Source organism: Myotis yumanensis, unplaced genomic scaffold (assembly GCF_028538775.1).
Source record: "Myotis yumanensis isolate MYYU_CA2020_CCGP unplaced genomic scaffold, mMyoYum1.0.hap1 SCAF_3, whole genome shotgun sequence".
In the NCBI taxonomy this organism is placed as follows: domain Eukaryota; kingdom Metazoa; phylum Chordata; class Mammalia; order Chiroptera; family Vespertilionidae; genus Myotis; species Myotis yumanensis.
In genome coordinates this window covers 87,944,013-87,967,589 of record NW_027223754.1, presented here as the reverse complement: position 1 = coordinate 87,967,589, position 23,577 = coordinate 87,944,013, and the positions used below count along the sequence as shown (strand labels likewise).

Sequence of the window (23,577 nt, the reverse complement as noted above, 5' to 3'; positions counted from 1 at the left end):
CTTGGTTTCCTTGTCTCTAAAGTAAGGATTAAATGAATTAATAAATGTAAACTATTTAGAACAGTGCTTGGTGCAGAGTGCTCAGGAAATGTCATTTGTTATTGTTGCTATAATTGTGATTATTTCTAAAAATGATGCCCTACTTCACTCATCATAAGAGGAATTCAAGTTTAAACAAAACTGAGACATCATGATAATACACTGTGTAGTAAGGGTGTGGGTAAACAGTTGCTGCCACACATTGATGGTTATCTACACTAATAAAAGAGAAACATGGGCCGAAACCGGTTTGGCTCAGTGGATAGAGCGTCGGCCTGCGGACTGAAGGGTCCCAGGTTCGATTCCGGTCAAGGGCATGTACCTGGGTTGCGGGCACATCCCCAGTGGGAGATGTGCAGAAGGCAGCTGATCGATGTTTCTCTCTCATCGATGTTTCTAACTATCTCTCTCCCTTCCTCTCTGTAAAAAATCAATAAAATATATTTAAAAAAAAAAAAAGAGAAACATGGTAATTAGCGTACGACCGCTACCCTTCCCATTGGCTAATCAGCATATCCTTATGCAAATTAACTGTCAGCCAAGATGGTGGCCGGCAGCCAGGCAGCTGGAAGCGAACATGAGGCTTGCTTGCTTCAGTGAAGGAGGACTCCAACGTTCCTCACCTGCCTTGCCGGCCTCTGACCTGGCAGTTTGAAACATTCTAACAAATATAGAAGCTAAACAAAACCCCAGAAACCAGCTTTCAGCTGGCCGGGATCTCAGAGCTGGAGTTATACATTGTTTCAATTATAGAACGCAAACAAACCAGATACCTGCTTTTAGCAGTGGAAGCCTCAGAGCTAGAGCCAGAGCTAAAGCTGGCCCAGAATAAAATAAAAAAAAAGAGAGAAAAAAAAGGAGCGATTGGGAGCTTCAGTCAACAACCGCCAGCCTGAAAGCAGCCCTCAGCCCCTCACCCAGACTGGCCAGGCACCCCAGTAGGGACCCCCACCCTGAAGGGTGTGTGACCAGCTGCAAACAGCCATCATCCCCTCATCCAGGCTGGCCAGGCACCCCAGTGGGGACCCCCACCCTGATCCAGGACACCCTTCAGGGCAAACCAGCTGGCCCCCAGGCCTCTATCCTATATAGTAAAAGGGTACTATGCTTCCCAGCACCGGATCAGCGGAGCTGCAAGGCCTCCTGGCACCGGATCAGCGTGACAGGGGGCAGCGCCCAAACCCCCTGATCGCCCTGTGGCTGTGTGCGTGACAGGGTGCGGCGTCCCAACCCCCTGATCGGCCCTGCTCTGTGTGTGACAGGGTGCGGCGCCCCAACCCCCCCCAACCCCCCCGCACAGGCCTTCTCTGTGTGTGACAGGGTAGAGCCATAACCTCCCCATCGGCCCTGCCCTGAGTGTGACAGTGGCTGTGCCCCAACCCCCTGATCGGCCCTGCTCTGTGGGTGATAGAGGGCGGCGCCCCAAACCCCCGCCCCACGGGCCCTGCTCTGTGTGTGACGGGGTAGAGCCATAACCTCCCCATTGGCCCTGCCCTGAGTGTGACAGTGGCGGCGCCCCAACCCCCTGATCTGCCCTGCTCTGCGTGTGACAGGGGGCGATGCCCTAACTCCCCTATCAGCCCTACTCTGTACGTGACAGGGGGGAGCTCCCTAACCCCCTGATGGGCCCTGCTCTGTGCATGACAGGGGGGAGCTCCTCAACCCCCTGATGGGCCCTGTTCTGTGCGTGACAGGGTACGGAGCCCCAACCCGCCTGATGGGCCCTGCTCTGTGCGCGACAGGGGGTAGCGCCCCAACCCCCTGGTTGGCCCTGCTCTGTGCGTGACAGGGGGTGGCACCGCAACCTCCCCATCGACCCTGCCTTGAGTGTGACAGGGGGCGGTGCCCCAACCCCCAATCGGCCCCACCCTGAGCATGACTGAGGGTGGCATCGCAACCTCCCAATCCGCCCTGCTCTGTGCATGACAGGGGGCGGTGCCCCAACTCCCCAATCAGCCCTGCTCTGAGCCCGACCAGGGGCTGCACCTAGGGATTGGGCCTGCCCTCTGCCACCCGGGAGCAGGCCTAAGCCAGCAGGTCGTTATCTCCTGAGGGGTCCCAGACTACGAGAGGGCACAGGCCGGGCTGAGGGCCCTCCCCCTCCCCCCCGAGTGCACAAATTTTTGTGCACCGGGCCTCTAGTCTTATATATTGGTACTACTTCAGTAGAGGACCATTTGAAATAGCTATTAAAGGCAAACTGGCTATTGAATTTTGAACTGGCAAGTACATTTTTAGGAGACTATCTTAGAAATTTATGTATAAAAAGACATGTATATTCAATAATATGTGCAAACAATAATTGCAGTATTGTTCATGTTAGCAAAGACGAAAAGTGACTTAAATGTCTCAGTGGAAACAGGTAAATTGTTATCCTCTATAGTACCATCGAAAAGTGAAGTAACTCTACAGAGTGACCTATAAGATGTGCTGTTAAGTAGGGTGGGAAAGCTTCCACACGTACTTATATATAATGCTCATGTAAGTATACACTGTCTTTGGAGTGAATTAAAACAGCTACTAACAGTGGTTGCCTTTGAGGAGAGGGTCTAGGAAGGGAGGATAGGGAGATATACTTTCCTATACTGTTTTGTACTATTTGAAACAAAAAATTTTAACATATTTATATATTAGTTTTTACCCTTTCCCACACCCTTTACCTGTTCCCACCAACATACACATATATGCAAGTGTGTGCACACACACATACACACCCTTGGGTGCACAATTTTCAGAATATTCAAATGTCATTCCAGGAGTCTGGTTGTGCAATGACAGGTAATAGTGTTTAAAGCTTATTGACTATGTGGTGTGATACTTGGGGCATAACTGGAACACAATCCTTGTCATCCAAATTGATGCTGATGGAAAAAATCACTGTGGATGGTGGAAACTGAGGCCTTGGCTAAGCATGCTCAAGCTCTGAGGCTCGCTTTATAGGTGCTGTCATAGGTGCTGGAGCCAGAAAAGGACCTTGGTTTTGGGCCTGCCTCTCTTGGCTATATTTAGAGGTCTGAGAACAGAGTGAGTAGGAAACCGTGGTTGTATTTATCAGCTGTTTGGTTCTATTTCAGCTTCCAGAGGTGAGAGCCAAAATGGAAATTCACTTGGTATGATAGGGTTTTGTGCTCGTGCAGCCCCCTGGAATTTGTAGAATTACTTTTTAACCCTAGAAGAATTAGAGCCATGACCAGGATTCTTTGTGTAAAACTCCTTAAACAGATCAACTTTAGTTTTATACATATCTCTACTTTTTATTGGGATTGGGTATTTTTAAGCTAATTGCTATTTGTATAAAGGCTATAGTCATCACCTCCAGCACCAGATTTAGGGCAAATTGTCTTGTCTGTGTTCAAATAATGTTTCTCAATGTGAAATGAAATATGGTCTATATATAATGTAGGAAATGAAATGTGGTCATATAAATTAGGATCAGAACATAATGCTTTATTTTATGGTTTCATGCAGTAAATTTTAAACTAGTGCTTCTTAATATTTTTGCCACTCTAAACCATATGAGGGGTGTCCCATTCCCTTTATTAACAGTGGCTCGGTGTGGCAGTGATATTCCACTAGGGGTGGGGTCTTTTAGTGCATTCTGGCAGAGGTAGTGGGAGAGTGAGGAGGTAGAGATAATGATTCTCATTTTCATAACACACACACACACACACACACAAACACAATCACACAATCACCATGACACTCATCCTCCTGGAGAAAATATACCCGATGAGAAACCCTGGTTTTGTCCAGTTTGCCTGTCTTCCCTCCATTATTGCTGTCAGCTTGCATGTAAAGCATGTATGTAACAGATTAGCACTGACTTACATAAGTCACCTGGTTCTAGCAAGTTTCCCTCCCATCATAGGAAAAGGCCCAGGTCTGAAGGTGGAGGAGGGTTACACACGTTGCTGGGGTAAGCGAGCAGTCTGTTTAACCAAAGGTAGGAGGACAGTTTATTCTGGAATTTGCTTTTGTTTTATTTTATTAACAGTGTCTTTTAACAATTAGTTTAGTGGTTGTTTAATTTTTTTCTTGGAATCCTTTGTGTTTGTTACAGCAGAGATGCCAGCATATTTATAGGAATTGCTTGAAGCCAGAGTCATGGTGGATGTAGGAAAGTGGCCAATCTTCACTCTGCTCTCACCTCAAGAAATTGCATCTATTCGGAAAGCCTGTGTCTTTGGCACCTCAGCCAATGAAGCACTGTACGTTACTGAAGATGATGAGGTAAGAAAGAATCTCTTAAAATCCAGAGTTTAATTTTAGGGCTTATTTTGGGATTGAGCTTTAAAGCATGCAGTTTGAAGATGGAGAAAGGTCAGGCATAAGAGAACCTGAAATTCAAGAAGACTGTATCTTTGATATACTTTGCCTTTTCTTTCAGTTTCTTGATTTAATACCACTCCCCCCCTACTACTCTTTGGGTTTCATAGTATAGCCAATATCCTAACCATCAGCAGAGGTTGACTTTTTCTTAATAACTTTTTTAATCTCTTCCCACCCACCGAGCTGTCAAACTAAACTTGAGTGTGTCTCATTTTCAGGGTGAAGAAGGGAGCCTTTGTGTAACTTTAGGCCAAACATCTCAAACAGAACTATTTGTTTTCCAGGTCTTTGTATTTGGACTGAACTATAGTAACTGTCTAGGAACTGGAGATAACCAGAGTACACTTACACCCAAAAAGCTAGAAGCCTTATGTGGAAAGAAGATTAAAAGCCTTAGTTATGGCAGTGGACCACATGTTCTTCTCAGCACTGAAGGTAAAGAGGGAATAAGTCCAGCTTTTCAGTTTGTGGAAAATGGAGCAGTTAATTCTAAGCTAAAAGGAGGTAGGGCTGGATCAAATAATTAATTTCTCATGGTTTGTTTATTACTTTCTGAGTGGTAAAAATTAAACACTTCAGGCTAACTGGAACAGCCATCGGATGACTTGCAAATTAAGCAAACTTCTGAGGTTTTAGGCTACTTGTGTACAGTTGTGAAAGATTAGTTATAGCAAGGAAGTGGTCCTTGCAGCCTAATTTTTCAATGGATTTGTGGTAACAAGGCAACTTTAAGGTTTTACTTGGTACATTTTTGTAAATAAAGATAAAACTGGTTTTCCTTTCTTTGTGTAATTCCTAAACCTTGAATTCAATAGATTTTAGTTTATTCCCTGGCATTCCTGTGGGTGCCTTATGGAAAAAATGTGAGATAGAGTCCTCTCCCTTTCTCTCTGCCTCTCCAAGATCTCTAAAGAAGGAGACTATTATTTGTCTTTGGTCATTTATCTCTATTGTGGGCAACCAGAACTCTGAAAATCGGTTATTTATCATTTAAGTTCCTCCTTTTATATTTTAGGCACACTAGCGTGCGTTCTCTCCCCCCCACCCCCATCTCTCTCCCCATCTCTCTCCCCATCTCTCCATCTGTAGCAGAGGTCCTCAGGTTTTTGTTGGGTTATCCTATTGGGTGGCATTTGGGAGACAGTTTACTCCCTGCCTTTTTGTCTCCAGACTAGGAGCTTCCTTGGATGTTGCCATAGGTCGTCTTGGTATTGAGCTTTTTAATTGCTTTTAACTTATATCTGAGTCCACTCCAGCTTGTCTGTATCTTTCTGAAGCTGTGAGATCCAGATCTGAGCATGATTGTTTAGTAAGAGTATAATGTGTTGAGCATAATGAGGTGATTGTCTCACTTCCGTGTTATGTAATCTTGCCCTTCTAGAATTACACTGGCTCTTTCAAGCAGTTACAACTTTGCTGACTGGTTCAGCCTGTCATCCATTGTGACCTAATGATTTATTTTTTTCCGAATGCATATCAGTTTTAACTAGTGATTGATTTTTCACCGTAAATTCCTGAGGCAATTATTTAGAGCAAATATACTAAAACATGTACATTCAAATGTTTTTTTTTTCCACAGTGGTGACCTTAGGAAATTATAACTCTTCTTTTGAATTATTTTTAGCATCCAGATCATACAGTTTTAACTATCTTGAATGTTGCAGTTGAGATATAAATATCAATAAACAGGCCTGGCTGGTGTGGCTCAGTGATTGAGCATTGACCTAGGAGTAAGGAGGTCACGGGTTTGGTTCCCAGTCAGGCCATATACCTGGGTTGTGGGCTCGATCCCCAGTGTGGGGCATGCAGGAGGCAGCCGATCAGCGATTCTCTGTCATCATTGATGTCTCTATCTCTCTCCCTCTCCCTTCCTCTCTGAAATCAATAAAAAAATTAAAAAATAAAAAGTAAACATAAATATAAATATCTGATTTTCTCATGGGCATGTTTTTCATTTTGTTTTTAATTTCGTTTTGATCATTATAATACATTTTACACAATATACAGTAAACATGCGTGTATTATGTATCTCTATGAATATATATTTGTGTGTACTGTATGTTGACAATCATATAGTTTTAAAAGAATTTAACAAAAACAATAAAACAATTTAACACTCGAAATCATCAAATAGTTTATAGCTTTTCGTAAAAAGCAGGATCTTTGTCCTATCCATCTTCACTCTTAGAAACTGCTCTTCAGAAGGAATTACTTTTAACTCTCAGATGTTTCTTTTGATATTTAACTCGGATTTTTAAATTAACATGCTTATACTGCTATTTCCAAATTTTTCATTTTAGATATTATCATTTGACATTTATAATGGCAGATAGGATTTAGCTCTCTTTCCCTTCCCTCTCCTCCCTCCGCTTATCATTTCAATACAGTGATATCATCACCATTTTGGTGAAATCGGTGTTCAATGTTTACTTAGAACTCTATAAGCATTATTTATACCTGAGCCCACATCGTTTCTTATACAACTGTTTGTTTTCCTGGGGTTCTTTTATACTTATCATTAACATATCCCAAAGCTCTTCTACAAAGCAGTGTTGCTTAACAGTACATCTGAGCATATCAGGTCATCTCTGGAGCCCTCTGTCCCCCTGCTGCAGCCTGGTCTGTCACTCTAGACCAGTGGTTCTCAACCTTCCTAATGCTGCGACCCTTTAATACAGTTCCTCATGTTGTGGTGACCCCTAACCATAAAATTATTTTTGTTGCTACTTCATAACTGTAATTTTGCTACTGTTATGAATCATAATGTAAATATCTGATATGCAGGATGTATTTTCATTGCTACAAATTGAACATAATTAAAGCATAGTGATTAATCACAAAAACAATATGTAATTATATATATGTTTTTGGATGGTCTTAGGCGACCCCTGTGAAAGGGTAGTTCGACCCCCAAAGGGGTCGCGACCCACAGGTTGAGAATTGCTGCTCTAGACCTTATGCACAGCTGTCAGCCTAGAACTTCATTTCACCACTATCCTTGGAAGTCCCCTCACCTTTGTCCTCTCTGAATCTCCTATTCTTTGTGTCCTATAATCCTCCTTGGATTATACTCCCATTTGGGTGAAACACGCTCTCTAGTAGTTTACCAAGGAAAGGGTGTGAGAGAAATCTTTGAGACCCTGTCTTAAAAGGTCTTTATTTTACACTTGCAATTGAGCAATGGTTTGGCAGATCTTAGAATTCCTAATTGGAAATCATGTTTTACAGAATTTAAAAATTTTTATCTTTATTGTTGAAAGTATTACAAGTGTCCCCTTTTTCTCCCCTCTAACCCTTTCTAGTCCACATCTGCCCCACCCCACCCCAGGCCTTCACCACACTATTGTCTGTGTCCATGGGTTATGCATATATGCATATAAATTCTTTGGTTAATCTCCTCCCACACACCACCCACCCCCGCCTTCCCTCTGAGAATCAACAGTCTGTTCTATGTTTCTATGTCTCTGGATCTATTTTGTTTCTCAGTTTATTTTGTTCTTTAGATTCCACATATGAGTGAGATCATGTGATACTTGTTTTTCTCTGACTGGCTTATTTTGCTTAGCATAATACTCTCCAGGTCCCTCCATGCTGTCTCAAAGGATAAGAGATCCTTCTTTTTTACTGCTGCATAGTACTCCATGGTGTAAATGTGCCACAGCTTTTTTTTTTTTTATCTACTCATCTGATGGGCACTTGGGCTGATGAAAATTGCACTGCTAGGAACATACAGGTGAATGCATTCTTCCTGATTGGTGTTTTGGGTTTCTTAGGATATATTCCTATAAGTGGGATCACAATTAATATTTGACAAAGGAGGCAAGAGCATACAATGGAGTAAAGATAGTCTCTTCAATAGTGTTGAGAAAATTGGACAGATATATGCAAAAAAATGAAACTAGACCACCAACTTACATCATACACAAGAATAAACTCAAAATGGATAAAAGACTTAAGTGTAAGTTATGAAACCATAAAATCCTAGAAGAAATCATAGGCAGCAAAATCTCAGACATATTTCAGAGCAATATGTTTGCTGATATATCTCCTAGGGCAAAGGAAACAAACGAGAAAATGAACAAATGGGACTGTGTCAAAGTAAAAAGCTTCTGCACAGCAAAGGCTCCCTTCTGCACAGCAAAAGAAACCATCAATAAAACAAAAGGAAACCCTCTGTATAGGAGAACATATTTGCCAATGATACATCTGATAAGGGGTTATTATCCAAAATATATAAGGAACTCATACAATTTAACAAAAGGAAGGTAAACAATCCAATTTAAATATGGGCAAAGGACCTTAAATAGACACTTCTCTAAAGTAGACATACAGAAGGCCAACAGACATATGAAATAATGCTCAAAGTCACTGATCATCAGAGAGATGCAAATTAAAATGACAGTGAGGTATCACCTCATGCCTGCTGGAATGGCTACCATCAACAAATTAACAAATGAGAAGTGCTGGAGAGGATGTGGAGAAAAGGGAACCCTAGTACACTGCTGGTGGACATGCAGACTGGTGCAGCCATTATGGAAAACAGTATGGCGTTTCCTCAAAAGATTAAATGTAGAACTGCCATTTGTTTCCTCAGAATTTTGAAGTCACTTTACCTTTCAAGTTTCAAGGGTTGCTCTTGAGAATCTGATGCCATTCTGACTTTTGCTATTTTGCTAAGACTTTTTTTCCTCTTTGGAAGCTGTAAGGACCTTTTCTTTTCTTTTTTTTTAAATATATTTTATTGATTTTTTACAGAGAGGAAGGGAGAGGGATAGAGAGCTAGAAACATCGATGAGAGAGAAACATCGATCAGCTGCCTCCTGCACACCCCCCACTGGGGATGTGCCCGCAACCGAGGTACATGCCTTTGACCGGAATCAAACCCGGGACCCTTCAGTCCGCAGGCCGACGCTCCATCCACTGAGCCAAACCAGTCAGGGCAGGATCTTTTCTTTATTCCAAGTGTTCTGAAATAACCATGGTTATATATTCTGGTGGGGGTAGTTTTTAATTAATTGCATTGATTATTCTACTGGTCCTTCAATCTGGAAATTTCTTCATTTCTAGAAAAATTTCTTGTAATAATTTCATGGACAATTTCCCTTTGTTTTCTCTGTTCTTTTCTTTCTGGAATTTTTCTTAGATGTTAGAGATTCTAGATCTTTCGGGGAAATTTCTTCAACTTACCTTACAAATTTTAACATTGTCAAATTTTAATATTTCTGCTATTACATTTCCAAGTTCTCTTTCTTGTTCTCTAAATGTTCTTTTCCAGAGCCTCCTGTTCTTGTTTTATGAATTCAGTATCTTTTCCTTGAGACTGTAGTAACTATACATTATTTTAAAATTATTTTCTGTTCTCTGCATTGTTTCTTTATTATTATTATTATTATCTCCCTAGTTTCTTGTTTTACTTTGTTTTGGTCTCTGACTTTTAAAAAATGTTTACTTAATTTATTTTAAAATATGTTTTTATTGATTTCAGAGAGAGAAAGGAAGAGGGAGAGAGAGATAGAAACATCAGTGATGAGAGAGAATTATTGATCGGCTGCCTCTTGCATGCCCCACACTGGGGATTGAGCCAACAAACTGGGCATGTGTCCTGACCAGAATCAAACTGTGACCTCCTGGTTATAGGTCAACACTCAACCACTCAGCCGCACCAGCTGGGCTGGTCTCTGACTTTTAAGTTGGAGGCTTTCTTGAAAAGTTTAATGATCTGCCCTGTCCAGGTGGCTCAGTTGGTTGGAGCATCACCTACACCACAAGGTTTCGGATTCAGTTCTCATTCAGGGCACATTCCTAGGTGTGGTTCCACCCTGGTCTGGGCGCCTCCAGGAAGTAATCAATCGATGCTGCCTTCAGAGCCTCTCTAGATTATTTTTCCAGCGCCCTCATTCTTATTTCTTGGTTGTGTTATGTGGGGAAGGGAAGGTAGCATGTTTGGACAAAGGGTAAAGTTGGGCTGAAGTGCCATTACTATAAGAAATTCACATTAAGTAAATACTGTAAGTCTCTTGTCTTTTTCCAGGGTTGAGGAGGGGTAGTTGCCTGACCCCATAGGAAGAGGAAGAGATTTAGGGACTAACTCAGCGGTTTTCGGTTGACCCTGCCCTTGTATCTCCTGTGGTCCCTGGGCCTTTGTGAGATTTGGTGCTGGAATTGGCTGCTCCTTTTGCTGCTATAGGTGTCACCTTCTCTGGTCTGCTTTGCTTCTAATTACATCCATCTGCTTTCCAGTTCCCAAAATTTTGTTGACATGTCTCCTGTTGTATTTTCTTCTTTGTTGTTCTTTTCCTTGAGTGTTTATGCGTTCCCCTGACCCCTTACTGTCATTTCAGTAGGATTTGGGGAGTGAATGAAGATAAAAACTTGTTTTCAGTTTTTATTCACCTATGTGGTATTTCTAAAGGGCATTTTAGGAATATTTCAAATAATGATATGTTATTAAATTGAACATATAGCCCCACCTGGTGACAGTTCTGAAGATAAGTATTCATTTAGTATCATTACTTCACATACAGACCTAGGGCTTATGGATTTCTCTTTGTCTTCTGAAACAATATTAAATTAGGTTACTTATAAAATTACTAGAGGCCCGGTGCATGAAATTCATGCACTCAGGGGGGTGGGTGTCCCTCAGCCCAGCCTGCGCCCTTTTGCAGTCCAGGAGCCCTCAGGGGATGTCCGACTGATGGCTTAGGCCCTCTCACCCCGGGTAGTGGGCTTAAGCCATCAGTCGGACATCCTTAGCGCTGCTGCAGAGGCGGGAGAGGCTCCCGCTACCACCGCTGCGCTCGCCAGCCGTGAGCCCGGCTTCTGGATGAGCGGTGCTCCCCTTGTGGGAGCGCACTGATCACCCGGGGGCAGCTCCTGCATTGAGTGTCTGCCCCCTGGTGGTTAGTGCACATCATAGCCACCAGTCGTTCTGCCATTCGGTTGATTTGCATATTAACCTTTTATTATATAGGATTTTTTTCTGGTCACTTCTTCAACCCAGTGTCCAGTCTGTGAAGGCTATACTGAGTTTCCTTGAAAGTCAGAGATTTGTGGGATGCTTCTTTGTCTCCCTCTACACTCTCCCTTCCCCACTCCCCACTCTTCCTTCTAGTTTGGTATTGTTTCACTGGCACATCTTTGGGTAAATTTGCTTGTCTCTTAATCCTCAAGAGATCCTGAAGCTTCATCCTTGGTCTGTTAGAGGGAGCATGGCAAGTGGACAGTGGCATCCAGTTGGATTGATTGGGTTGCTTTGAAAATTTCTTAGGAATTTGTACTAAGAGCTATCTCATGAAGGAATTAACTTTTCCTATGCTTCATCAAGTAAAAAAAGAAGAAAGATGTATGTATACTATTTTAAAGAGTAAAATAATAACAAGAAAGTAATTGCCAAGGGCAAATCTGGAGAGGACTTATAGTAGCACTGTCAGCGTCTGGGGAGTAAGACCTTAATCCTGAGGGACACATGGATGACACAGCACAGCATTCACTAGGTCTCTGTCATGTACTGCCAGTCCTTCAGGATTCTGGTGGGCCTCTTTTCTTAGGGAAAATATATAAAAAGATCTTTACTGGGATATATTATAGCCTCTGCACTGTAGCTGGTCTATTGGACACAACTGATTCTCATCACCTTTTTCCTCTAGATTCTAGAGTCTAGAACAGCCGTGGGCAAACTATGGCCTGCGGGCCGGAGCCAGCCCATCTGAAATGAATAAAACTAAAAAAGAAAAAGACTGTACCCTTTTATGTAATCATGTTTACTTTGAATTTATATTAGTTCACACTAACACTCCATCCATGCTTTTGTTCCGGCCCTCCCGTCCAGTTTAAGAACCCATTGTGGCCCTCGAGTCAAAAAGTTTGCCCACTCCTGGTCTAGAACCTCTTCTAGATTTTTTTCACACTTGGCTAGCACCTGGCTTGGGTGGCTCACCTGATTGTGAGACCCAGTCTCTCATCTCTAAGGAGTACTAGCCCCTGACCATGTTGTACTCTGGCCATGACTGCTGCACATTTCTGTTTACTGTCACTATGGGGCAGGTGTACACCAAAGGACTGCCATGTGTGACCTGGGTGCCAAGCCAGCTTGTCAATGCTGTCTCAGCCAGCAGCTCTTGGATGCTGCAGTGTATGATAGGACCAGTGAGCCCTGCTGCACCTCTTTTGCTATGAAGTGAGTCTGATCAGATGTTTTGTGGGATCCTATATCAATGGATTGCTCTGTAAGCCCTCATATAGTGGTGCTGGCTGGGGCCCTGTGTGCAGGAAACCCATATCTGGGTTAGATGTTGATTCCTGTCAATATGAATGGCTGCTCTTTCCAGGATGGAATGGGTCCATTTGGAGTCATCTTGCTACCAAATAGCTAGTTGGTCTCCTGAGTGGTGGTGCTGTATCAGGAGCTCTGCAGTGGTTCTGTTACTGGCATAGTGGGCATTCAGCAATGGTAGTGGGTAGGTCAGTCTTGGTTAGTGGAGTCTGGTCTTCTGTTATTTGCATTTTTCTCCTTATGAGTTAGGTTGAGCATCTTTTCATACAGTTAAGACCCATTTACATTTCTTTCATTGTGAACCATCAGTGAAGTATATACATATATAGTATAGTATAGTATAGTATACTAGAGGCCCAGTGCATGAAATTCGTGCACTTGGCGGGGGGGGGGGGTCCCTCAGCCCGGCCTGTGCTCTCTTGCAGTCTGGGAGCCCTCAGGAGATACCCGACTGATGGCAGTTGGACATCCTTAGCCCTGCCGCAGAGGCAGGAGAGGCTTCCGCCACCACTGCTGCTCTCACCAGCCATCAGCCTGGCTTCTGGCTGAGCGGTGCTCCCCCTGTGGGAGTGCATTGACCGCCAGAGGGCAGCTCCTGCATTGAGCATCTGCCGCCTGGTGGTCAGTGTGCATCATAGCGACTGGTTGTTCCATCATCTGGCTGACACCGGCTCTTTGACATCCCCTGAGGGGTCCGGGATGGCGAGAGGGCACAGGCCAGGCTGAGGGACCCCCACCGGTGCACGATCTGGGCCAGGGAGGGATGCGGGAGGTTAGCCAGCCAGGGAGGGACTGCAGGAGGGCTCCAGAGTGTGTCCAGCCCATATCGCTGAGTCCTGATCAGCTGGACCCTAGCAGCAAGCTAACCTACTGGTCAGTGTCTGCCCCCTGGTGGTCAGTGCACGTCATAGCGACTGGTTGACTGATCAACTGTCCGCTGGTGGTCAGTGCATATCATAGTGAGCAGTTGAGAGCCCTTAGCATATCATTAGCATATTACGCTTTGATTGGTTGAACAGCTGACTGGACGACCAGACACTTAGCATATTAGGCTTTTATTATATAGGATATGTATACAAAAAGTATACTTCTTAACTCATAGATTGTTCTTGGATATTGTTGTTACCAGACAGATTGTCCTTAAAAAGTCAGGATGTTTTATTACCATGGGAAAGACATGAGAAAAGTGTGTAACCCTGGGATATCTGCTCTTGATACTCATCATTTTTCTATAGGCTTCTTGGTTGTTTTCTTTTGTATTTTTTGAAGCTTCTTTTATATGAAAGATTATCGCTTAGTAATAGAAATTGCAAATATTTTCCCCAATATTAACGTTTTTGTATGCTCATGGTGTTTATTTCCTTGTAAAGTTTTTTTCAAAAATATAACTAGATTTATCACTCTTTTTATTGCATCTGGATTTTGTGCTATAGGTAAGTTTTCCCTATTCCTTGGTTATGGAGGAGTTTACTAATTTTTTCCTTCTAGTTTTTGTATGGTTTTATTTTTGTACATTTAAAAATGATTTATTGGGAGGTTATGGTACATGATGTAAGGAATGAGTTTAATTTTTCTTTTTTTTTTTTTAAATAAAGAATTCCTTTTTAATGAACAGTGTTAAAACAAATTCTTTAAAAAAAATCTTTCTCTCCACATCTTTTCTAAAATATTAAACTGCCTGAGATGAAAGGAAATCTATATAACATGTGTTGGAGCCAGACTTTCCTGCTAATCTTTGAACACACAGCTTCTGTGCCTGTGTTTTCACAATAAGAACCTAGGCACAGCCTTTCCTGGTTCCCTAACAATTGCATTCTCCCTTCAACTAAAAGATGCATTTGATTTCTATTACTACCACCTTTATTAGGATCTTGTGATTATTACTCAACGTGATCAACCAATGGAAATTAAACACAAACAGAAATTTAATTGAGGATTACTAAAAATTATAAATAGCCTGAAACAAATATCCAAGGAATAAAATAATAAGAACGTTAGCCTTTGATATTTTGTTATAATTAATTTTTCACTAAATTGTTAGTTTAAAATTATCAGATTACAACAAAACACTATAAAAGGATAATCAAATGAAATCAGTATCATTGGGCCATATAAATTTACCAATAAATAACAAGTTGCCAGAAATATTAAACAATACTTTCATATTTGCAAAGGTGTATATTCTTATGGTGACTATTGATTAAATAATTAACACACCACCTATTATGTTCATTGTTACAAAGACAAATTTCAAAAGTACATTCAATTCTCATTATTCTCAGTATTAGATTCTATAAAGTAACTGCAAATGCTCAATTCATGAATACTGAACCACTTCTCCTAGGAGAAACACAAGGTTAGGTTCCTACAGGCCTCTGATCACAGCATTTTCATCAGCTAATCAATACATCATCTTCTTTTATATGTGTTTCTTTTTTAAATATACTTTAATATATTATTGATTCATTGACATTGGACTCACAGCTCTAGCATTATAACTCATGCTTGAATGAAGCTTATTTACATGCAGATATTTTCTCCATGAGGTACATCACAGTCTTCTTGCCCTTAGGAACACTAGCCAGCAATTCAACATTCTCTTTGGAGACCATTTTAAAAAGTGAAATTGCCAGCCAATAAAAACATAAAAATACAAAGAACGTGGCAATAAATAGACCAGGAGAAGGGCACTTGTTTACAAAATAAGAGCTGAAATGAGAAGAAAGAGCATTGCTTTGTTTGGCCTCAGCTGAGAACATGGGCATTAGACAACTCGTTTTTTTTGAAACTTTACATGTGTCCATGAATGACCATGAGAGTGCTACAAGTATTCATCTGGGGGTTACAAATAAATTTTAGCAAGCAGGTGGATTCACACATACAGAATCCATGAATAATGAGGACCATCTGTTTCTTATAAAACTTAAAATACTAAGTTAATGGAATAGGGAAGCAAAATATGAAAAATCATTCTTTTTTCATTGTCAAGTCTTATTTAAAAATGGGAGGAAAGTATTGTAGTGAAAATGACAAATGACTCTTTTAAGAGTTTTATTATGAACAAAATAAGACCCTGTTAAGCACTTAAACTTTTAATTACAACAAACCACTAAGGTGGTTAACACTGTTATGCCCATTTACAGATGTGGAGACTGAGGCTTAGAAAAGAAAGCAGTCCTGACCAGTGTGGCTCAGTTGGTTGAGCATCATCCCATGCAGCAAAAGGTCACCGGTTCGATTCCCCAGCAGGGCACATGCCTGGGTTGCAGGTTCTATCCCCAGTAAAAAGTGTGCAGGAGGCAGACTATTGATGTTTCTCTTTCACATTGATGTTTCTCTCTTTCTGTCTCCCTCTCCCTTTCTCTCTCTCTAATAAATAAATAAATAAGTAAGTAAATAAATAAATAAACAAACAAACAAATAAATAAATAAAATTTTTAAAAAAAGAAAGAAAAGCATATTCCCCAAGCTCACCCAGCTATTAATTGGCTGAGCTAGTACTCAATGTAAGCTCAAAGGTCAGAGTGCTCCAACAACTCTAGGAAATATGGCTTTCCTAAATTTAATTCTAGGCTCTCATTTTGAAATCAGTTGATAAAGTTACCACAATGCCATTTTTTAGCTAGAATGTAGTTGCTTTTTTTAAAGTTTTTCCTTTGTTCATGTTCTTGTAAACATTCTATCTAAATCATTCATCTTAACCATGCACAGTCATTCTGTTGACATTCTTGTAAACTCCGTGGAACATAAAAGAGCAAAATGTAACCTTTCAGATAACACAATCCTGTTTTTCTTGTATTTGTTCAGGAATACACTCTTTTGTATACAAGCTTACAGTACTTTCCCAGAAAGGAGGAAATGTGTTCTTTCAGGAACACAGATGGTAAATACTTGTCACACCTCAAAAATACTAACTCTTCTTTATATTTTGTTATAAATAATAGGGAATGCTGTCATTTTGTTTAACAAGTTTCAGTTATTTCTTCCTATACACAGAACAAAGTAAAACTCCTCAGCCTGGCATTTAGAGTCCACAACATGAGTCCGACTTCCTCCATAGCTTTCCTCGATGCTTACTCTGCTCCATCCAACCCATTCAGTTTGCTGCCACTTCAAACACCTTTTCCCTCCAACTCCTGGGTCATTCTTTACACCATTCCTTCTACTTGGCTCTCTTACTTCCCAATACCTCTAGACGCAAAAATATGGTCCCCGCTATACCACCTCAGTGTCTCCGGGTCACAATTAGTTTATTCCACCTTCATAGCTCCTATATGTCCTTGTCTTTAAGAAAGTGACTACACATCATAGGTGCCCAACATATGTTAGTCAAACTGAAACGAAAGAGCCATGAATATCTACGACATATGCATATCTGTTAGTGTTGGGGTCCAACCCCAACAGGTCCAGGGGTCCCCAAAGGTGTGGACGGAGTTGGCGAAGAAGGAATGACACGGAGACAGCCTTCAGTTGATCAGCAGCCTAGCCAGGATCTCTAGCCAGGACCTCCAGCGAAGTTCTGGTCAAGATCTCCAGCGAAGTTCTGGTCAGGATCTTTAGCCATGTTCTCTCGCTAGGTTCTCCAGCCAGGTTCTATCCAGGTTCTCCTGCCATGTTCTGTCTAGGTTCTACAGCCAAGTTCTGTAGCCAGGTTCTGTCCAGGATCTTTTGCCATGTTCTCTCCCTAGGTTCTCTCTCTAGGTTCTGTCTCTAGGTTCTATCTCTAGGTTCTGTGTTGAGTTTAATTTTTCAATATGACTGCCCAATTACCGTATATCAGTCCAACTTGTAAAAAGTCCATTTCCCCCAACTGACATAGCTTTCATTTCCATATACAATTGGTTTATTTCTAGACTTTGAATTCCATTTCATTAGTTATTCTGTCTGTTCATGGCCTAGTATTAATATTAGTTTTAGAAACTTCTTATAGCTTAATAACTGATGGAGCTAGCTATCTTCTAGGTTCTTTTAAAAATGGGGTTTTTCTTGTTTATTCTTTCCATTGAACTTTATAATCAATTTGTCTCGCTCCAGAAAGTAACTTGAAGCATTTTACTACCATTATGTTACATTTACAAAGGAAAAATTTGTGAGACATACATCAGAGGTTCTCCAGATCTGGCTTGTACTGGAAGAGAACTCTGACTTTGTTGAGTTATAGTTCCTCTAGAGTAGATAATAAGAAACCTATTTAAGTATGAGTGCCTGTCCTTGATTGCTTGGGGACTGTTGTCAGTGAGTCAGCAGCCTGACAATAATACTTGGATTTCTGCTGTCTCTCTTGGTTTCTGTTGTTGCCAGACATAGATTGTCCTTAAAAAGTCAGGATGCTTTATTACCATGGGAAGACATGAGAAAAGTGTGTAACTCTGGGATATCTGCTCTTGATACTCATCATGCTGTGGGAGGAAATGCATGGAACAATGATACTTCCAGAGCGGAACAGATAACAGAAAAGTGACCTCTATCAGAATCCCCAAAAGATAAAGTAAAAAAAAAAAAAAAAAAAAAAAAATTCAGTCAGATTTTACGCCACTAGTCTATTTGAGAGAAGCCTGTGATTTTTATGTATAGTTTATACAAAAAGTACACCTCTTAACTCTTGTAAGTAGTACACCTCTTTCCTCTATACTTCGTGAGTGAGTGACACACACACATAACCCCCGACAGTTCCATGAGACTTGGTATTTGGTAAAATGATGGTAAAGTTTAGTATTGAACTTTACTGTGTTTTCCCTTTTGCTTGGAACCTGACACAGAAACTATTGAGATGATTCAAAGTGTATAGAAGGTCAAATTTTTTTATATATAAGCTGACTTCTGACCACGAAGCTGATCTTCTTTCTATGTTAGTCCCCTCTTTAACGATTTTGCATCTGTCTATCCTATTTTATCTTTCCCTCACTCCTCATCAGTGGTTACTTTGTAGGGAGAAGGGCAATGTGAAAAAATTAAGGTAGGAGAATGAATTGTGCAAAATCTGGGGAAAAAATACAGGGATGCTATTTCTTCTTGGAGCTGATTCTTTGTGTGTGGCCATCTTCTATAGATGGAGTTGTTTACGCCTGGGGCCACAATGGATATAGCCAGCTTGGGAATGGGACAACCAACCAAGGCATTGCTCCCATCCAAGTCTGTACCAATCTCTTGATCAAACAAGTGGTTGAAGTAGCTTGTGGCTCCCATCATTCAGTGGCTTTGGCAGCTGATGGAGAGGTAAGTACCTTGCTTTTATTCTTTATTTTCTAAATTGTGCTAAAATACACATAATATAAAATTTGATATCTTAACCATTTTAAGTGTACAGTTCAGTGCCATTAACTACATTTACATTGTTGTGTAACCATCACCACCGTTCATCCACAGAACTCTTTTTATCTTGCAAAACTGAAATTTTATACCTATTAATCATTAACTCTCCATTTCCTCTTTCCTGAGCCCTTGGCAATCACTTTCTGTATCTATGAATTTAACTACTCTAGGTGCCTCCTATGAATGGAATCTACAGTATTTTTCCTTTGATGACTACCTTATTTAACATAGCAAAATGTCTTTAAGATTTATCCAGGTGGTAGCATGTGTCAGCATCTCCTTCCTTTTTAAGGCTAAATAATATTCCATTATATTTATATGCCACATTTTGTTTATTTGTTTATCTGTTGCTGGATATTTGGGTCGTTTCTACCTTTTAACTATTGTGAAAGTGCCAAAAATATAATGACCATATTGTATTTGGTATAGTGTGAACATAGTAGCTCTGTGTGTGTAGCTAAACACAATGTAGGAACATACTCTTTTTCAAACACATCCTGTATTATGTGATCAGGAACACTCTTTGATGATGGTAGATTTCAGTCTTAAAGCAGTTGTGTCTCATGCTGTTTACTAAGACTACAAATTAGAGGTGTATGACAGTGTTCTGTACTTTTTTTTTAAATTACCCCATACCTTAACGTGTATTTTTTTTTTCAGTAAATGTAATGATGTCAGAAAATAACTTTACCAACATTCCAGTAGGAGCTGTACTATTTGTTTACCCCACAAGTTCCATGTTTATCTTAAAGGTTACTCATCCTGTTGACTCTACTTTCTAATCTCATATCATTTTGTTCCTCTCCATCTCCATAATCTTAGGTCAGGCCCTGTTACTCTGATGTCTTATTCCACAGCTTTTTCATTGGTCTACCTGTCTAGTATTATTTCTCCACCTCCTGTGATTTCTAAAACACAAAGCAGGTCATATTGTTCCCTGTTTAAAGTTCTTCAATTGTGTTACAGTGATTTTACTACATAGGATGGCTTATGCATGGAGAAACCAAAGAAGCTCAGGGAGATCAAGGTTTCATAGCTGGGATGGGGTGGAGCCAGGCTAGCATATAGGCATTATGCCCCAGAATCCACTGTTTGCTTTTTGGTTAGTAGAACTACAATCCCCATCTCTATATATAAAAGCGCAAGCAACTGAATGACCATTTGACTGGTCACTATGATGCGCACTGACCACTAGGGGGCAGACACTCAATGCAGGAGCTGCCCCCTGGTGGTCAGTGCGTTCCCACAGCAGGAGGAGCGCTGCTCAGCTGACTGAGGGGCACCAGACGCCGGGCTCATAGGCTCACAGATGGTGAGCCCAGCTGCAGCGGCACGAGCCTCTCCCGCCTCCACAGCAGCATGCTATCGAGTGGCGGCAGTGGCAGGCACCAGCAGGGCCGGGATGAGCGGGAGCGATGCAGTGCCCGGTCTCCTCCCCAGCTCTTTGCTGCTTCGAGCACTACTACATTCCTCAGGGGATGTTGGACTGCCAGTTTTGGCCTGATCCCCACAGGTCAGGCAGAAACTGGCAGTCTGACATCCCCCGAGGGGTCCCGGATTGTGAGAGGGCACAGGCCAGACTGAGGACTCCACCTGTGCACGAATATGTGCACCAGGCTTCTAGTTTTTAAAATAAAAGACAGTCGCATTGCAAGGGAACTAGGATATTTGAGAAGTGCCAGAAGAATGATTGTTGAAATTGGAACTTACTAATTTGTACAGTTTAGATTCCTGGTAATTTTTACCTTAAGCATATGTTACTTTGGATAATTGTGCTAAATATTTGCATTATTATACTAGACTAGTAGCCCATCGTGCAATATTGCGTGCAGTAGGCCGGCCGCCACTTCTGCGGGAGCCCGTGGGAACTGCAGCGCGCCTCCAGGAGCCGAGCTCCTTCTACGGAGCCTTGTGGCTTCGGCGGGAGGCGGAAGTGAGCTGCTGGGTCCATGGGAGCCGGGAGGGAGCCACGTTGCTTCTGCGGGAGGCGGGAAGGAGCCACACTGCTTCCGTGGGAGGCAGGCCCACTGTCTCCTTTCCGGGCCTGCGCTCGTCCACGGAGGCTGTGGGCCAGTCCCCCTGTCCCTGTCTGTGTCCACTCCAGCTCTGGGAGGCTGGCCTGAGCTGGGGCACAGCAGCTTGCCAGTCTCCCTATCTCTGTCTCTGTCTTCGCTCCAGACCTCACCTGCCCGCACAACCTCCTCCTGTCCCGGCCTAATTTGCATATTTCCTCTTTTTTTAATACGTGTATATATATATATATATATATATATATATATATATATATATATATATATATTTCTGTGAATCTACTTTCAGGACGTGTTCCCTAGTGTAGAAGTTTATTTTCTCTACTGCCAAAATTCCCCTTCCCCTAATTCTCCTCTCTGATCACACTCCTGTTTGATAGAATGTTTTGGTAATTAACCTGAAGTGATGTTTTGGTTATTTTTCATCTTTGTTACTAGATTTTAACTAGCATAGAGATCTGTTTATGTCTCTCTCTTTCTTAGAAAGATGGTTTCAGGTTATGGCAGATCACAGGCCAAAATTAATAAGCAGGATGCAGAGGAACTATTAGCAAGAACAGACTAACAGCTTGGTGTCATTTCTGTAGAGATAAATGTCTCCGCAGTACTTCTGGTCATGTCTATGTTATGATGTGGAACTATGATTGATAATTATAATAATGACTAGAGGCCCGGTGCACAAAAATTTGTGCACTTGGGGGGGTCCCGCAGCCTGGCCTGTGCCCTCTTGCAGTCTGGGACCCCTCAGAGGATGTCCACCTGCTGGCTTAGGCCCACTCCCTGGGGGATTGGGCCTAAGCTGGCAGTCAGGCATCCCTCTGGCAGCCCGGGAGCCCTTGGTGGATGTCCACTTGCCAGCGGGGAGCAGACCCAAGCTGCAGTCGGACATCCTTAGCGCTGTTGAGGAGGTGGGAGAGGCTCCCACCACCACCGCTGTACTGGCAGCCGTCAGCCTGGCTTGTGGCTGAGCAGAGCTCCCCCTCTGGGAGCGCACTGAGCACCAGGGGGCAGATTCTGCATTGAGCATCTGCCCCCTGGTGGTCAGTGTGTGTCATAGTGACCAGTCATTCCCAGTTTTTCTGCTGTTAGGGTCAATTTGCATATTACCCTTTTATTATATAGGGTGGTCCTGGGTTATTGGGAAAGGTTATGAATGTCCAGTATTGGACAGGGAAAAAGCATAGTATGGTTTTGAAAGTTTCCATAAAAAAAAATGTTATGACCAAAGAGTTAAGCAAGTTTTCTTCATGTCACGATACTTATGTAGCATATACTTCATTTTTAATTGATGCCAGATTAAAAAACATATATGGCTGCCATAATTATAGAGGCAATGCAGCATAGTGGTAAAGAGCACAGCTGGACTGTGTTGGGTTCAACTTCCACTTCTACTACTTGCTAACTCTGGAACCTTGAGCAAATCACTTAACGTCTCTGCATTTCCATTTCCATTTCCATGTGTAAAATGGGGATGGTAATAGTGTCTACCCCGGGGTCACAGTACAGGTTACTATGATGATTGAATAGGTTAATGCAGTAAAGCACTCAGCCATTTAGCACATTGTAAGTACTTTGTTAAGTGGGTTTATTTATGATTGTAGAATTTTCACCCTTACCATTATCTCCCCCCCTCCCTTCTTTTGTGTAGGTATTTGCTTGGGGCTATAACAACTGTGGCCAGGTGGGATCAGGATCTACAGCAAATCAACCAACTCCTCGAAAAGTTACAAATTGTTTACATATTAAGAGGGTAGTAGGCATTGCCTGTGGTCAGACCTCATCCATGGCTGTTCTTGACACTGGTGAGGTGAGCTATCTTTGCATTCCCCTTTTTCCTCCCCCCTCTTCTTTTAATGAAATCTTTTTTTCATAAGGTGCGTTTATTAGATTGTGGAGGCAAGAGTCCTTTGTTTTGATAACCCCATTGATAGCTAACTGGTTACTGACTGAGGAGTAACCAGAGAATGTTTGCTCCTCAGTGTGAATTTTGTTTCTAATTGATTTTAGAGAGAGGAAGGGAGAAGGGAGGGAGAGGGAAGGCAGGAGGGAGGGAGGGGGAGAGAGAGAGCGAGGGGGTGGGGGGGAGAAACATCAATGCGAGAGAGAAATATTGATTGGTTATCTTCCACACTCACCCCAACCAGGGGTCAAACCCACAACCTGAGTATATGCCCTGACCAGGAATTGAACCCACCACCTTTTGGTGTACAGGAATATGCTCCAGTCAACTGAGTCATACTGGCCAGGGCTTTAGTGTGAATTTTTTAATTTATCTGCATGTAAAGATTCTAATGTGTCTAAATTTTATTTTTGTGGAAGATCCAAGTAGCTTAATGTTTATAGATATTTATTTGTGATTTAATCAACCAATTAAAATTTTACATACCTCATTCTTCCAATGAAAAAATCAACTGTGCACTTTTTGAAGTTCGCTGGTGATGTTTATAGGCAGTTGATGACTCCAGTGGGCATGTTGTCTCTGTAGAACTACCTGCCTATATCTGGAATGTTCGTTCACAGGAAGAAGCAACTTGCGAAAGCAGAATCTTTTTTGTCATGATTGTCGTTGGCTACTTTTAAAAACCCACCTTTCAG

General features: G+C 41.9%; 1 protein-coding gene across 4 annotated transcripts in view; it reads left to right on the top strand.

Annotated features, from left to right (window-relative positions):
* RCBTB1 (RCC1 and BTB domain containing protein 1) overlaps positions 1-23,577 on the top strand; it is an 81,596-nt gene that overhangs the window by 19,805 nt on the left and 38,214 nt on the right. For 2 of the 4 annotated variants that reach the window (XM_070409086.1, XM_070409085.1), the window contains exons 2-5: positions 4,100-4,269; positions 4,653-4,803; positions 18,690-18,856; positions 22,631-22,789. In XM_070409086.1, the coding sequence (XP_070265187.1) occupies positions 4,144-4,269; positions 4,653-4,803; positions 18,690-18,856; positions 22,631-22,789 (603 nt within the window). In that variant the 5' untranslated portion in view covers positions 4,100-4,143. Of the gene's footprint in view, positions 1-3,907; positions 3,983-4,099; positions 4,270-4,652; positions 4,804-18,689; positions 18,857-22,630; positions 22,790-23,577 lie in introns of all 4 variants that reach the window. The other 2 variants (XM_070409083.1, XM_070409084.1) reach the window with 2 other exon arrangements.